Source organism: Gambusia affinis, linkage group LG19 (assembly GCF_019740435.1).
Source record: "Gambusia affinis linkage group LG19, SWU_Gaff_1.0, whole genome shotgun sequence".
In the NCBI taxonomy this organism is placed as follows: Eukaryota; Metazoa; Chordata; class Actinopteri; order Cyprinodontiformes; family Poeciliidae; genus Gambusia; species Gambusia affinis.
Genome location: NC_057886.1, coordinates 24,576,265 through 24,592,070, shown reverse-complemented (window position 1 = coordinate 24,592,070; position 15,806 = coordinate 24,576,265). Strand labels below are relative to the sequence as shown.

The 15,806-nt window shown below is 49.5% G+C and overlaps 1 protein-coding gene across 4 annotated transcripts; it reads left to right on the top strand.

Moving 5' to 3' along the window:
• The first annotated feature begins 324 nt into the window (after window positions 1-324).
• LOC122822028 (glutamine-rich protein 2) lies at window positions 325-15,506 on the top strand. Of its 4 annotated transcripts, none has more exons than XM_044100371.1 (23): window positions 325-942; window positions 1,684-1,758; window positions 9,240-9,314; window positions 9,507-9,578; window positions 9,807-9,884; window positions 10,065-10,166; window positions 10,343-10,484; window positions 10,611-11,741; window positions 11,810-11,874; window positions 11,954-12,102; window positions 12,178-12,271; window positions 12,342-12,641; window positions 12,734-12,856; window positions 12,985-13,053; window positions 13,154-13,318; window positions 13,390-13,508; window positions 13,586-13,651; window positions 13,736-13,828; window positions 14,035-14,139; window positions 14,237-14,363; window positions 14,950-15,055; window positions 15,144-15,266; window positions 15,342-15,506. In XM_044100371.1, exons 1-23 carry the CDS (start codon window positions 607-609, stop codon window positions 15,431-15,433), a joined length of 3,807 nt encoding a protein of 1,268 aa, XP_043956306.1. In that variant the 5' UTR covers window positions 325-606; the 3' UTR covers window positions 15,434-15,506. The 4 variants fall into 4 exon arrangements, with proteins under 4 accessions (XP_043956306.1, XP_043956305.1, XP_043956304.1 ...); XM_044100370.1 differs by having other exon boundaries at window positions 10,343-10,526; XM_044100369.1 differs by having other exon boundaries at window positions 10,343-11,729.
• Window positions 15,507-15,806: the final 300 nt, after the last annotated feature.

Here is a 15,806-nt window from a genome sequence, read left to right as displayed (position 1 = left end):
TGACATTAATGACGTCAGAGAAGGCGGGAACGAACTCCTGAAAGCCCACTTTAGGATCACCAAACCCTACAGAACCGGTCTTCTGACCATCTGGACAGGTTCTGGAGTCCAAAGTGACATCTTTTTTTTTTTTTTTTTTTTACCATAAAAGGAGCTCACACTCATTTAGAGATCTGTAAAAAATAATGAGACAACTCTAATAATTTGTTTTGTGTAAAGTGTTTAAATAATGCTTTTCTCCAGATGAATAAACTGAAGTAGTTAACCGACACTAAATGACGCAGGATTGTTGTGTTTTAAATTATAAAATTCCTCAGAAACACGTCGTGGTTTGACATGTGAAGTTTATTCTGAAAGGTTTGTGACGAGTTTCCGCTGAATGCTGTTAGCTTTGCATGCGGATCTTCTTATCAGTTTAACGGATCCAGGTTGGATCAAAGTTCCGAGATTTTCCCATAGACGGAGTCCAGAACCGGACCAGAACTACTTCTACGGACCAGAACCGGCCCGTGTTCAGGTCCCAAAGCCCGGGGAGGCTGAAGTCTCCTCGCCGCCGATGCTAGCGTTTCTTTAACCGTCCAGCCGTTAGGTTCCGTTGGTCCAAACATGGAGAAGAACATCAGCCTGTTCGATCTGCTCAATCTGTCCATCGGTTCCCCTCACAAAAGTTCGGTGAACTTCGGCGCCCTTCACGCGCTGCTGCTGGAGATGCTGAAGCTACTGGACCTGCGGGAGGCCACGACCCTCTTTAAGTTCAGCCCTCCCGGGGACCGAGTGCCCGACGCCCCGCTGGGTGCTCCGGTGAAGGTTCCGACCCACCCCTCCGTGTCGGACCAGCTGGTTCCGCCCGGTTCCGACCTACAGAAACTGACAGAGTCGGTCTCTGTTCTGGATGGAACCGGAGGGGACGACTTCCGAACCTCCGGGGACGGAGTGTCACAGGTAAGGAGAACCCGGCTAGGTGAAGCTCAGAATAATAATAATAATAATAATAATAATAATAATAATAATAATAATAATAATGTGGATATTAGTACAACGTTTTATTCTGGTTGAATAAAAACTGATCAGTTTCACATCAGAGTGAAGAACTACAGTCTGGGGCGCTTTACTGGGTTTGGACTGAACCGGACCCAGAACCAGAGCGCTGCTCAGTGGTGTGAATACTTTTCCACAGCACTGTAGTTGCTACGGTAACCCAGGATGACCCTCTGTGTCACATCATAATTATTCCCCAAGGAAACGTTTGAGGTATTCCTGGGAGCTCCAGGGGTCAAAGGTTATATTTCTAATGAAGGTCAATGGTGGAGCCGATTCGTTCTGTACCGGTTCTGCTGACTGGACCAGAACCGGAGCCGGTCTGCTCTAAGTCGCTGACAATAGTCGGACGGCTCAGGTGATCTCAGAACCCACGGACCGGACAGGGCTGGGCCGGTCCGCCGATTGGATCCCCTCAGAGCCACGAGCAGCGGACCGCTACCAGCTGACCCGCCGGGCCGACGGAGAAACCTGCAGGTTAATGAGTGATGGACCTCTGGAGCTCAGAGCTAATGTAGCAGAACCGGGGCGGAACCCAGACGGACCTGGCTGGTTGTTAATAATTTTAAATGAGACCTGGTTAGACTCGGTCCATCAGAACCATCAGGAAGGTCCAGATTAACCCGCTTCTCTCTGTCCCTGCAGGCCTTGAATCTCATCGAGGAGCTGCAGAGGAACAGAGACGATATGAAGCAGAAGACGGAGCACCTGCAGTTCAAGGTGTGTTCATATGTTCATTTGAGGGCTGCACAGTGGTGCAGTTGGTAGAGCTGCTGCCTTGCAGCAAGAAGGTCCTGGGTTCGATTCCCGGTCCAGGGTCTTTCTGCATGGAGTTTGCATGTTCTCCCTGTGCATGGTGGGTTCTCTCCGGGTTCTCCGGCTTCCTCCCACAGTCCAAAAACATGACTGTCAGGTTAACTGGTCTCTCTAAATTCTCCCTAGGTGTGTGTGTGAGTGGTTGTGTGTCCTGTGTGTCTCTGTGTTGCCCTGCGACAGACTGGTGACCTGTCCAGGGTGACCCCGCCTCTCGCCCGGAACGCAGCTGGAGAGGAACCAGCAACCCTCCTGACCCCATTAGGGACAAGGGTGAACAGAAAATGGATGGATGTTCATATGTTTATGTGTTCATCTCAAACATGTTTTGTTAAAACAAATAAGAGGACAAACATGCATTCATAACTACAACAGATTAATGAGCTTTATGGACAAGTGAAAACTTATTTAATTGTACCATTAATTCAATATAATGAAATATGAGTCATTAAAACATTCATGCACCTGTTCAATTCACTGCTATAGAACCAACAAATAAACTATATTACATCAAAACAAAATAATTACAAACTGACTCAGAACAGGACAAGCAAATTTACAGTCTAATGATAATAATAATAATTCTAATAGTAATAATGAGTGTGGTGTAAACTATTAGTGTTCTTTACTGATAACCTGGTCTTATCCAGGCAGTTAACCTTCATGTGTTCAGACCACAGGAGTTGCTGGTTGTTCTTTAATGCAGGTTGCTGGCAGAGGCCAACACAAATAGAAATAAAAAAAGCTTTAACCTGCAGCTCTTCCATTCACAGGAGTTAGAATCCCCCCAGCAGATAAACACATGGAGAAACCCTGTGACTAATAATATCTGCTTTAACATTTAAGAAAAATGTTCTTAACTTGTCAAAAAGGAAACTTCTCTGTATGCATTAAAACAAGTAAACACCCACAGCTGCATGTACTTACAATTATTGTATATATTTCATAAAACGCAAGCTTAACCAAAAGCAAAGAAAATTTCCCACCTCTTCTCAGGCAGCCTAGCGCCACCTGAAGGTAGGACAGTACTGATGTCATAAGTGTCATGATGGCTTCTATTTTCCTTGCCCACATGCAGAACAGTTAATCAGGTAAAGGAGGTTTATTGAAATACACAGATGTGATGGGTGAGGATGGGGGCTCCGGGAGATGTTTCACAGAGTTGCTGGCTCTCTACAAAATAATAAAGACGTGGTGAGTTTTAGGTAATCGGAAACTGAAGTTATGAAACAAATCGGACTGATCTTACTTGTGAGGCGGCGGTCTCAGGCAGGGAGGGGTGGACTGCGGGTTCGGAGATCCTGGTTCCTTTTCTGGAGACTAGAGTCGATCCGTGTTCCTGAGGGAGGAGCTCAACTGAGCGGAATCTGGATCAGGCGTGAGGACTGCGGTGGAGGGCGGACAGGTAAGTTCGGATTTGAAGGGAGCCTGATGAGCAGAGTCACTGCCAGCCGGAGGTGATTGGCGATGCTGAGAGAATAAACGGCAGAGGTGGAGGTGGAACTCGGGCATCCAGTGGGTAAGGCACACGGCGTCACGAGGGAATCTCCTGAAGAAGGAAAGCACCACGAGGAATTACTCAAATATTTCTAAATAGAAAAGATAATTCAGAGAACTGGCTCTGGAGGGCTCGGAGTACCAGAATAGGGTAACACTCAGGTGCTGAAGTGCTGGCAGTCCGCTTCTTTAAGCTCCAGGAGTTAATGAGATGATTGAAACCTGGTGCGTGAACCTTGGGTGCGCCTCTCCAGGTAAGAAGCCCTCTGGTGCCATCTGGTGGGTAATAGGTGGAAGCGGCACAGAAAGCCCACAGAGAAAAACAAAACCCCAGAACTCAACAATAAGACGCTCTTTTTTTTTTTTTAATTATATCTTTATTGATTCTCGAGAAAGTATCATTTACATGACAATAGGCATCACCAAACTAACTTCAACATTTGAAATAAGATTAACATATAGACCATTGCCTTATAACAGTCAAATCAAAAATGTAACTACACTTCTCTGAGAAAGATTTTAACGTAATTATAAAGAAAAGAAAGTGTGAAAGAAAAAAAAACTAAGGAAGAAGAAAGAAAAAAAAGAATACAGTAACAAAACATTATAATATCAAATAATTATAAAGCGTGGCTATTCTAGGAGAGTGGATTGCTGAGGAAGTTTAACAAGTTTGGTCTTTAAAAATGAAATCAGGTCTTTTAGGTTTTACATAGTCTACCCAAATCTTCCAACACTGATCAAATTGTTCAGTCCTGTGATTGAGAGAGGCTGTTATTTTTTCCATTTCATAGATGTTGAATGTTATGTTAATCCAGTCGTCTAATGTTGGTTTGTCATGTGATAACCATTTTCTTGTAATGTTTTTCTTACTTGCTGTTAATAAAATAGTCAAGACGCTCTTTTAAAGTGACAGTAGAGGTACTAGTGCTTATCAAAATAACTAAAATGATAAAAAAAAAAAAATCTTAAAATATAACAAAGAAATAGGATCCTTCAGTGTTAATCAGGATTTGGTGAAATTTCAAGCATTATAATAATAAAAAATAAAAGGAAGTTTTCTAAAGTTGTTACACTTGTCAGTAGCAGCATCACAGTAATGACTAACTTCTTGCTGATGTTTATTGACCTTTGCCACTTCACCAGGCTGAGGCGCCAGGAGAATTGGCCTGATTGTTCCCCCCAGTTGTTTTTCCCAGTACAGCCATCATGGCTGCTGGTGCAAGTCAAGCTAATCAGTCTGAGGAAGTAGCTCACCAGTTGGTGGACAGACATTGAGCTCAATTCATGGCAGTGGCAGCTGCTACAAGGTGCCACGGCTTTGGTGGCAGCTGTGTATGTACATATTTTTATTTATTAGTGATTTGTTTGAAATAAACTTATGTATATTCATATATAATTTTGCTAGTGTGAAAGTAAGTACTACAGAAAATATCACGAATATTTAGGTCTGTCACAATAACAAATCTTGCTGAGCGATTAATTGTCTCAAAAATTATTGCGATAGACAATAATATTGTTTAAAGACCTTTTTACACAGATTTAATGGAAATGACATAATAATTCATGTGATTTCCTGCCAAAGATAAATACGCTTTATTTTCAGAAGAACATTTAACACTGGAACTGATAAAATAAACAAAACAACCAAAAATAAAAATAAAATGGATTCTCAGTCTCCATTAACAAAAATGTACTTGAATAAAAACACCAAAGTGTAAATAAATACTGGATTCAACCAAAAGAGTTCAGATTATGAAGTCTGTAAACCATATTGTCCTTCAGTAATCATTAGATTTAAATAGAGAAGATGGAACATCGACTACCTGATGCAATAGTTCACACTACACGTTAGTTCACTCCTACATTTTCCCCTGAAGACAATCTGAGAACGTTGATGTTCTCAGATTGTCTCTTCATAACCGATCATCCTGTAGTGTGTGGTGTGTTACGGTAGATCGTTGTGGCGCTCCGATCTAAATCAGGGGTTTTCCCCACTGGGAGCTTAACGCAGCCTGTTGAATGTGACAGGTAGCCAATCAGAAAGCCAGATTCTCCTCCTGCTTTCTGAGGGGAAATTACAGAGGGGAATCCCAAACAGCTGACACGGAGCAACCCGAAGTCCAGCGGACATTGGAGATGATATGTGGAAACAACATTAATGTTTATAAAACATTTGGTGTAAAGAATATAGAAATGATGAGGGGAGGAGTTGGAGCCAAATTGGTACCAGTTAATGAACCCGGTAACTTTTCAGCTGTTCTTTGTTAACGTGACATAAAAAGGTTCTAATGATTTTCATTCAGTCAGGACGTTACGCTGACACTAGAGACACATGCACTGCAGGTAGATTGTAGTAAAGCATTGATTAATGCCTGGTTTTAAAATGACTTCACTGGACTTGGAGCCATTATTTTGTGCCCATTGTTGGACACCACACGGCCCGATGGAACCCGATGGAACCGTTCTACCTAGGATTTCTGTCGGCTAATGTGTGATCTCTCAGGTTTTGAAAATGGGCCGACAATCGGCCGACAGCTCTAAGATGGTGTAGTGTGAACTGGACATTACACTGAGGAAATGAGGAAGGGAGGGTCAGTGGAGAGCAGCGGAGTTGAACCTTTTTTCATTCAGTGTCATCAACAGAAAGAGGAAAAGGCTGGAAGAGACGATAATTAAAATGACGTTGATAGTTTTAATTTATGGTATAATTAATTGATTTATCATTTATTGCTACAGGCCTACTGATATTTATCTTAATATTACACAGAGGTGGGTAGAATGTTCATCTCCCATCTGATGGTGTCTCTGTCCTCCTCTTTGGAGTTTGTTTCACTTCACCTCTCCACCCATGGCCTGGTTGATGCATTTCTGCAGGTCTTGGCTCTTATGATGAGGGAGCTTGGATGCACACTCTACACTGGTCCACACTTACTGAGCCTTGTAGGAGAACGCTACAGGCTCTTCCTGTGGCTCCGGGAGAACTGTTTGGTTCTGGATGCCTTGGATCATACAGCTTAGGCCTCTCAAACAAGGCAGACACTAGCAGGGCTTCACAAACGTGATTGCCAACCAGTTGGCACTTGGGCGGCTGCTGGTTCCTCACGGAAGTCCTCAGTCCCATCTACTTTGTTCATTGACTCCCAGGGTCCAGTTCCAGGTCAGAGATCAGTCTAGAGTCCTGTTCCAAGTCAGGCAGATTGGGCTGGTGTCTAGACTTCATGCCCTTTCGGGCTGCACAATCTGGATGGCGTCCCCACAGGCTTTCAAGAGGCCAGGGGGCCTGCAGAGTCTGTTTCAGTCAATTATTTTACCCCGGGACAGCTTGGCGGCTGAGTTGCCCACACTCTGACCTTGTGAGTGTTGTCTATCATGTCCCAGGGGTACCATCCTTAATTCTGATGCTGGTCCCCTGTCCCTGACCAGGTCAGGATGATGACCTTCCATGACCTGGTGAAGGCACATGTACTGCACCAGGAAATTTGCAGCTTGGTTGCCAATGGTACTATAATGTCTGTGAACACCTTGATGAATCCAGGGGAATTTTATTCTGAGTATGTTTCTGTTCTGGAGAAAAAAAGAGGGTCTACCTCCAGGCTTGGACCTCCGAATATATATCTTAAGGTCATACCTTTTCATATGCCGTGCACCAGGGAAGTTTTGTAGGCAATTTCCCCAGGCAATTTTTCACTTCCATAGACCTTACAGAAGCTTATTTTCATGTCCCAATTGCTCCAACTCATTGGCAGTTTCTTTGTTTTGCTTTCCAAGGGAAGCATTTCCATTTCAGGGTCCTTCCATTTTGATTTTTGCTGTCTCCCAGTGAGAATTTGCCCAGTGTGTTGCAGTTACCGTCTGCCTGCAGGTACAAGGGTTAAGAATCTTCTCATACCTGAACGACTGGTCCATTTGAGAAGCAACCCGCAACCAAGCGGGCCAGGACACCAAGTTGCTGCTCAATCATGTGGGGGGCCTGGGGCTGCTTTTCAGATTTCTGTGAAGTAGTCAGAAAAACAGTCTGACTCCCTCACAGGAGACAATCTTCCTGGACATCGCTGTGAGTTCTGTCTCAATGACTGCTTGCCCTTCACCTCAGCAGGTCAACAGTATATTGATCATGCTCCCAGAATTCAGACGTGACATGCTGCCGCTCTTGTGTGGTATCTTCGCCTTTTGGGCATGCATCTAGCGTGGTGTCTTTAGGGCTGTTGTCATTATGGCCCCTCAAGATGTTGATCAATACCCAGATCAATACCCAAGTGGAAACAGGTCAAGGAAACTGTTGTGCTTGACTCAACACCTTCTGATCTGAGCACTTCCATAATTTTCCAACCTATATCCCAGGACCACAAAGCATTTACCATCCCAACCTGGAACCTCTCCAGTTCTGGGTTTGGCCCCAACAAGGCTTGGATCCACTTTCTCACAGTATGCAGGGGAAGTAGGACGTACAATAGGTAATGCATGGTGCTGCCATGCTCGCTGTCTATGCTAACAGGTGGGTAGTCTTCGCTACCTGGTATCATGGTAAAGGGCAGGACCTGGTACAGTGTTCAGTCTCTAACATACTGGCCTTTCAGCAGGTACTGCTTTGAAAGTATATGTGGCAACTATTTCCTGTTGGCATGTTGGGTTGAATGGTTGTTTGTTGGGCCGAGATAAAGACATTGTGCTGTTCTATAGGTCCCTGGTTCTGCTGCCCCAACAGATGATCGATGAAGAAATGAAGCTCTCAACAACAGACTGATAGAAGATCTGCAGCTTCTTGCTGCAAACCTTGGAGGATCTTGTCTTCCTCCAGTTGCTCTGTTCTGTTTTATAGACGCTGTTCTGCTGTGTCTCCAGTACAGTCTGTTCTCCAGATGAACACCGAGGTTTTTATATTCCTTAACCACCTCTGCTCCTTCTCCCATGATGGAAATAGGGTTTGATCTAACCCTGTTCCTCCTGAAATCAACAATCATCTCTTTTGTTTTGTTCACGTTTACGATGATTTGATTGTTCTGTCCATAACACAAATTGGTTCACCAGCTCTCTGTACTCAGCCTCTTGTCCATCTCTGATAAACCAACAATTGCAGAGTAATCAGAGTATTTCTATAGATGAGCGATGTCAGACTTGTGCTGGAAGTCTGAAGTGTAGAAAGAGAAAAGGAACGAAGCGAGTAGAGGGCCCTGTGGTGCTCCTGACCAGCTGGTTGGGCTCTCAGTCCTCCAGTCTCTACCGGTGGTCTGTCATCAGGTATCATGGATCCAGGTGATGGTTGAGGCTCCACCTGAGTCTTCTGGAGTTTCTCATAGAGCAGATCAGGCTGAATTGTGTTAAATGGAGAAATCAAAGAACATAATGCTCACAGTGCTGATGACAGTGGGTTTGTTGAAGCGGGTGTATGATGGCGTCTTCAACTCCATGGTGATAAGCAAACTGCAGGGAGGAGGTTCTGTAAAGCTTCTGTAAATCCTGGCGTCTTTGAGCCCAACCAGGTGAGTCAGGTTCATAGACGATGAGCTCAACTGGAACAAGGAGAACAAGGAGCAGAAACGGCTTGGGGATAGAATTTCAGTCGCTCTGTTCAGTGCCGTTGTCCCTCAGGCTCCTCCAGTGATTCAGTGACGTAGCTACAAAGGGTCAGCAGCATACTTCCATAATCTTAGTTTTATCATAAACAAATAAAATAAGGTGAGTGAGAGCCTGTGTCAGAACCGAGATTAGAACCTCCCTGTTTGGACCACAGTCGAGCCGAGTGATTGTTCTGCAAACTAACCCTCTGCCCTGGCAGGAAATCCACGCCATTCTGCTGAAGTGGACTGGTGTCTGATCCGGTTAGACCCAGTTTATCAGAACCGCCAGGAAGGACCAGATTGACCTGACAGCTCATGTTCTCCCTGCAGGCCTCGAACATCATTGAAGACCTGCAGAGGAACAGCGCAAATCTGAGGGAGAAGGCAGAGGAGCTGCAGCACAAGGTGAGTCAGAACCTACCAGAAGCTACCAGAACCAGCGTTAGAACCTCGGAGTAGTGTTTGTTCTGCCATCAGGTCTGCAACACTAGCAGGAAATCCAACCCACACTCTGCTGATATGAAATGGTGTCTGAACTGGTTGATCAGCACTATCAGAAAGGTCCAGATTAACCTGAGGGTTCATGTTCTCCTGCAGGCCTTGAAGGTCATCGAGCAGCTGCAGGGCAGCAAAGGTCTGAAGGAGAAGACCGATCACGGGCAGCACAAGGTGGGTCAGAACAAAATTTCGTAGCAGTAAGAACCAGTGTAATTTGATTTGCTTTGACATTAAATTCTTGAACCAGCAAGATATATTCTGCCAAATGTGGGTACATTTACTGGTTTTGACCAGCTTAAACCAGTAAAACCAGTCACTGCAGTTGTTTTGATTCCTGTTTAAATGAATAAAAATCCAGAATATTCTGATTATTCTCAGTCCTTGTCCTCCTGTGTTCAGGCTACAGCGGAGGAGATGGAGATACAGGTGGGTCTGGAGAACTGCTGCCAACGTCTGGACGTCCTGGACAAGGCAGTGGTGAGTCTGCAGGGCTGCACTCTCACCTGTGGGGGTACTCTAGACAAAGCTTCTGCAGATGGTCTCTGTTTCTGATTTCTACTGGAATCTGGAGGCTATTGTCGCAGAGCAGAACCGGATCCATGAACAGGACCTGAAGGAGGTCAGAACTTCTCTCATTCTGTGTTATGGTTCCAACAGGAGTCCATTCAGGAACTCTTCCAGATGTATCCGGACCCAGAGGAGCTCAACCAGTGTGTGACCTGGGTCCAGTTGGTTCAGAGGGACATGGAGGTTGAGAAGGTAAGGAGAAGAACCTTAGAGAGGCACCAGTTCAGTGAACTGTTCGTCCCAAAGGGATTCACTTTATATATCCAAAAACAACCAGTTCTGATGACAGATCTGGGAATTAGTCAGGAAGTACTGTGCACTTCTTCGTTCCATCAGTGGAAGTTACCCTCAGATCTGTGTTTCTGCAGGACCTGGAGACTTCAGAGGTTCTGGACTGGCCCGGTTTGATAGAACAGACAGGACCTGAGCCCTCAGCGCTGTACTCCGCTGGCCCTGCGCTGACATCTGGCACTTCTGCGCCAGCCTCTGGTGTACCAGTTTCATCCCCAGGTGCCTCTGCACCATCCTCCCATCCCGCAGCACCGTTTTCCGGTGACTCTGCAGTATCTTCTGGTACCACTGCGCCGTCCTCCGGAACAACTGTGCTGTCAACCAGTGTCTCTGCGCCACCCTCAGGTTCCTCTTCACCATCCTCTGGTGTCTCAGTGCCGTTGTCTGGTGGTCCCCTTCACCCAGAGAGCTCCCCCCTGTCTGCTGCTCCACCTTTTCCAAGCATCTCTGCTGAGGATCGGTCCTTGGAAGCAGCAGCAGACTCCACTCAAGCCTCCTCTGATGGGTCTGAAGGCAGAACAATCGCTGGGGGCCAGGGCAGCGCCACAGAACCACAACCTGTGACCTCATCTGTCCTTTCAGGCTCCACCCCAGAGACTGTACCACAACTTGGAGCCCAACTGGAAATCCAACCTGGAGCCCAACCTGGAATCCATCCTGGAGCCCAACCTGGAGCCCAACCTGGAGCCCAACCTGGAGCCCAACCTGGAGCCCATCCTGGAGCCCATCCTGGAGCCCAACCTGGAGCCCATCCTGGAGCCCAACCTGGAGCCCATCCTGGAGCCCATCCTGGAACCCATCCTGGAGCCCAACCTGGAGCCCAACCTGGAGCCCATCCTGGAGCCCAACCTGGAGCCCATCCTGGAGCCCAAACTGGAATCCCACCTGGAGCCCAACCTGGAGCCCAACCTGGAGCCCATCCTGGAGCCCATCCTGGAGCCCAACCTGGAGCCCATCCTGGAGCCCAACCTGGAGCCCATCCTGGAGCCCAAACTGGAATCCCACCTGGAGCCCAACCTGGAGCCCAACCTGGAGCCCATCCTGGAGCCCAACCTGGAGCCCATCCTGGAGCCCATCCTGGAGCCCAACCTGGAATCCATCCTGGAGCCCAACCTGGAGCCCATCCTGGAGCCCAACCTGGAGCCCAACCTGGAGCCCATCCTGGAGCCCAAACTGGAATCCATCCTGGAGCCCAAACTGGAATCCAACCTGGAGCCCATCCTGGAGCCCAACCTGCTAAGGTGACTTCCAGCGTCACTCCTGCGCCTTCTGCAGGGATCCGTGGAGATCTGAAGAGACCTTCAGAAACGCCTGCTGTTCGGCACCAGTGTTTGCAGATGGAGGAGTTTTTGAAGAACATCAGGAAGTTACAGGAGAGGGTCGCCCAGCTAGAGGCCCACACAAGGATTCTGGAGGAGAAGAAGGTGGACTGGGCCGGGTTGGCCCAGTTTATCAGCTCCAGAGGTGATGTCAGAGGTTAGCTGAACATCTCCAGGTCGTTTCACTAGGCGCTCTGCCCAGGTGACCAGGTGTTTTCTCCTCAGATTCTCCAGAAGTCCCTGGCAGCACGGCGGGTCAGGTGGAGAACCTGAAGACCGAAGACAAGAAGGTGAGAACCTGCAGCTCCACTCAGCCTCCCATCACTCTGTTCCGGTTCTGGTTCTGATGGGCTGACGTGTCTTCTGAAGCCGGAGCATCTGGAGGACGTGTCAGGTAACCTTGTGAGCCGGGAGACGGGCATCAGCGCAGCGGCAGTGGCAGCAGCAGCGGCAGCAGCAGCGGCACATCGTCCTGATCCAAGGATTAAAGATCTCACTCAGCAGGTGTCTGACCTCAGGTAAAGATCGAGAACCTGACACCTGTCCCACCAGGTAGACCAGGTGTTGGTCAGGTGGGCTGCTCTCCTGTGCAGGTCTTCCCTGGTCCAGGTGGAGCAGGAGGTGGAGCTCCTGAAGGAGAAGCAGGCTCAGAGTGAGGAGAGAGCTGCTGAACATCTGCAAGACCAGGTCAGAGGAGAACCTTCTTCCTACCATCCTGAACCCTTCCTCCAGGCTAACCTCTGACCTCTGCCCTCAGCTGAACGACCTGCGGGGGACGTTGGAGGACACCATTGTGTCTCTGACGTCCCAGCTGTCCAGCAGCCTCCAGCAGGAGGTGGAGCAGGAGACGGAGAAGACAGAGGAGGCGGAGGAGGCGGGAGAGGAGGAGGAAGAGGAGGAGGAAGAGGCATTCAGCAGCTCGGTGGAGGTGGGCCGGAAGCTCAGCCTGCTGTTCCAGAACTATGAGCAGCTGGAAGACACGGTCAACCTGCTGGTCCAGCAGCAGCAGCAGGGCGCAGCTAGGGACGGCCTGGACGAGGACCGAGACATGGGCAGGGTCAGTCAGGGACAGGGACAGGGACAGTGGTGTGTCTGCCACAGGGACGCGGCCGGATCTTTATGGACTCTCCGTGTCTGTGTTGGGGTCAGAGCCTGGACCTGGTGTACGACGTCCAGAGGGCCATCCAGGAACTGCAGGCCGAGTGCGAGCGCCTGCAGGAGGCAACCAGGAGTCTGCATGAGGACAACCAGCAGAAACAGGGACACATCGAGGTAGGCAGGGCCGACACCTGGGTACTGACGAGCTGGACCACAGACGCTTTACTGACGGCGGACCGACTTTGCACACCTGGACACATCGTCCACCTGGAAACACTCAGTGATGGCGGCTGCTTCCACAGGAGCTCTACAAGACGGCAGAGGAGCTGCAGGTGAAAAAGGCCGACAAGCTGATGGTGGAGAGCGAGATTGTGAGTTCTGCTCCTGGCTCTGGTGGCCTTGAATCGCTAGTTCCAGTGGAGATGCTGTGAGCTGCATCGGCGGCCGATGACGGGTTCACTGTCCCCTCAGAAAGCGGACAAGCTGGCCCTGGACAGCAAAGTGAGCCGTCTTCAGTTCGACGCGGCGACGGAGCAGCTGACCTCCATGTTCCATGAGCTGCTCAACAAGATGACGGGTCAGGAGCATGACTGGCACCAGCTGGTGGAGAAGCTGTCCACCGACATGGAGCTCAAGGTACCAGCCATCACTAGAAACCCAGCTCGGCTCTGGTCCGGTGCGGAGGTTTCTGATCCGTGTGTGTGCAGCTGAACCGAATGGAGTTGGACTCGGTGAAGCTGCAGCTGGAGGAGCGCTGGCGCAGCATCCTGAAGAAGCTGCAGACGCAGAGCGCGCCACTGGAGGACGACGCCGCCGGCATCAGGAAGTGAGTCTGGCCGGTTCCGGTCCGAAGTTCCGTTCATTATGGAACGATATGATTTGAACCGTCTGTCAATCCTCCAGGAAGCTGCTGGAGCGGTTCCACTGCCTGTCCTGTGACCGCGTCATCGTGAAGCAGACCCCCGGCCCGTGAGTCGACCCAGAAACCCTGGTTCTGTTGTCGTGGCATCCTGTCCCTTTAATGTGACATCACAGATCTGTCTCCTTCCACAGCATCGTGCCAACGCTGCCGACGTTCCCTCCTTTCCCCCTGCCGAAGTCCGCCCGGCCCTGGACCATGGAGCAGATCCGTCAGCACTACCGCAGGTGGGTCCGGCACCAGAACCAGAACCTCGGCCAGTCCGTCCCACATTCTGTCCCAGCAATAGTTTTCTATCAAGGTTGATCTGAAAAGTGCGGCCTGCATGTCGGTCTGCCCGACTCCACCACGCTTTTTGGATTTTTCTCAGTGAATTGTTTCGTCGGTTCTGCCATATTGGACTTTCAGAACCAGCTGTGTGTTGTGATTTCAGTCTGACGCCCGGAACCAGCCAGCGCCGGGTCCAGCTGCAGAAGAACCACGCTGACATGCTGCGGCAGTTAAACAGCATCGAGCGCCAACGCCGCCTCCGCCAGCGGTGAGTCAGGGCGCCTGTTCTGACCCGGTCCATTCCCAGATCCACAGCAGAACCTGAGGTCGGGACCGGCTCTAACCTCCTCCCGGTCTCTGTGCAGCCCCAACCAGGTCGCCGAGTCGCCAGCCCGACCGGCCGGTGTGTCGCACACCAGCACGTCTGCGAGTCAGCGCCGCAGCGGCCCGCAGCACCACCGACTGTCGATCCGGGCCGAGGACCTGATGCAGGTGCGGTGGTAAATTTATTTTCCGGTTCGTCCGTGAAGCCCGTTCGCCTGTATTCATGCACCCGCCGCGCTCTTCACTCCGGCAGGAGGAAGGCTGCCGTAACCCTGGACAACAGCCGGTCATTTAAAGGAAGCTGATTGGCCCCCTGAAAAACGATAAAAAGCCAGAAATTATCACAACTCAATGAAATACCAGGCCGAACTTTAAAATTGGACTTTATGCTGCTAACACTTAGCAACAACTCAGAGGCGGAACATGGTGCACTAAATAACAAAACATAATCTAAGAAAGCTTTGAGGCAAGAAGGGGCCCAGCAGGGGGCGCCTCTGTCTGACAGCTGTGGCTACTATCCAGTAGCTCCACCATCAGAGGAGCAATGACTGACTTCCTGTTGCTATGGTTACGCGTCATAGCAACAGAGCAAGGTATAAAAGGTTTCAGCAAAAATCAGTCCAGCTACACAGACCCCAATACAAGAAGGAACGATTGTCTAAAAAAAGCAAGTTTTCCCCCATAAAGGCAGGAACAGAAAGTAACTGATCTACCCAGCCTGTCACCTGAGTAACCTTTGACCTCTGGGTTCCAGGAAGCAGACATCATTGGACGAGACGGACGGATCTACAAAGGACGCTTCAGCATCGGCCAGCTGAAGAGCCCAGAAACCAAGCTGCCCGACATCGTCTCCAAAGACGGTGGGTTCTACTGAGTCTGGACCCGGCTTCGGTCCTTCTGGACCCAGCTCCGGTCCATAGTTTAGAGCTCTCTTTCTGACGGCTGCAGGTAAACTGAAGGGGAAGACCAGGAGCATTCCCAAAGCCCCCGCTGCGTCTCCGGAGGCGGAGCTGAGCCCTCTGGCCACGCCCCCGTCTCTCAGCACCAAAAGCCTGCAGCCGAGCCGACCAGGTGAGACCTGGAGGTCCGGTTTTGGTCCGGTTGGTCTTAGCCAACTCTAACACCATGCTGTCTTCTCCTCTGCAGCCTCCAGCGGTTCTAGTCCGGACTGGGCCGTGTCGCCTCTGGGCTCCGTCAGTCCACTGTCAGCGGCAGAGAGCGAGCCGCTCGGCCTGTAGGGGGCGGCGCTGAGCCGAAGCGCTGCTACTATTATTTTCAGATCAGTTCAGGAATAAAGCTCACTGAACACGTCTGATGGGTCCAGGAGGTTCTGTTACGTATTAATACATGGTGGTTCTCCCAGCTGTCGATCATCAGAGGAAGTTCACGGCTACCAGCAGCTTCCTGTTGCCAGAAACACCAGGCGGCCGCCAAGAGGGTTCTGCTGTGAAAGCCTAGTTCCAGTCTGGTTCCAGTCCGGTTCCAGTCCGGTTCCAGTTTGGTTCCACTCCAGTTCATGTCTGAACACAGATCAGATTTTTTAACGCGACCCAGACCACTTGCATTTCCGATTCTATCAGAGCATTCCTAATGTGACATGTGACCCCTCTG

Coding starts and splice junctions, on each gene's coding strand:
- LOC122822028 (XM_044100368.1), top strand. CDS start 607: ATGGAGAAGAACATCAGCCTGTTCGATCTGCTCAATCTGTCCATCGGT. Junction 13,829..14,034: donor ATCCGTCAGCACTACCGCAG/GTGGGTCCGGCA, acceptor TTGTGATTTCAG/TCTGACGCCCGGAACCAGCC. Junction 14,364..14,949: donor GGGCCGAGGACCTGATGCAG/GTGCGGTGGTAA, acceptor TCTGGGTTCCAG/GAAGCAGACATCATTGGACG.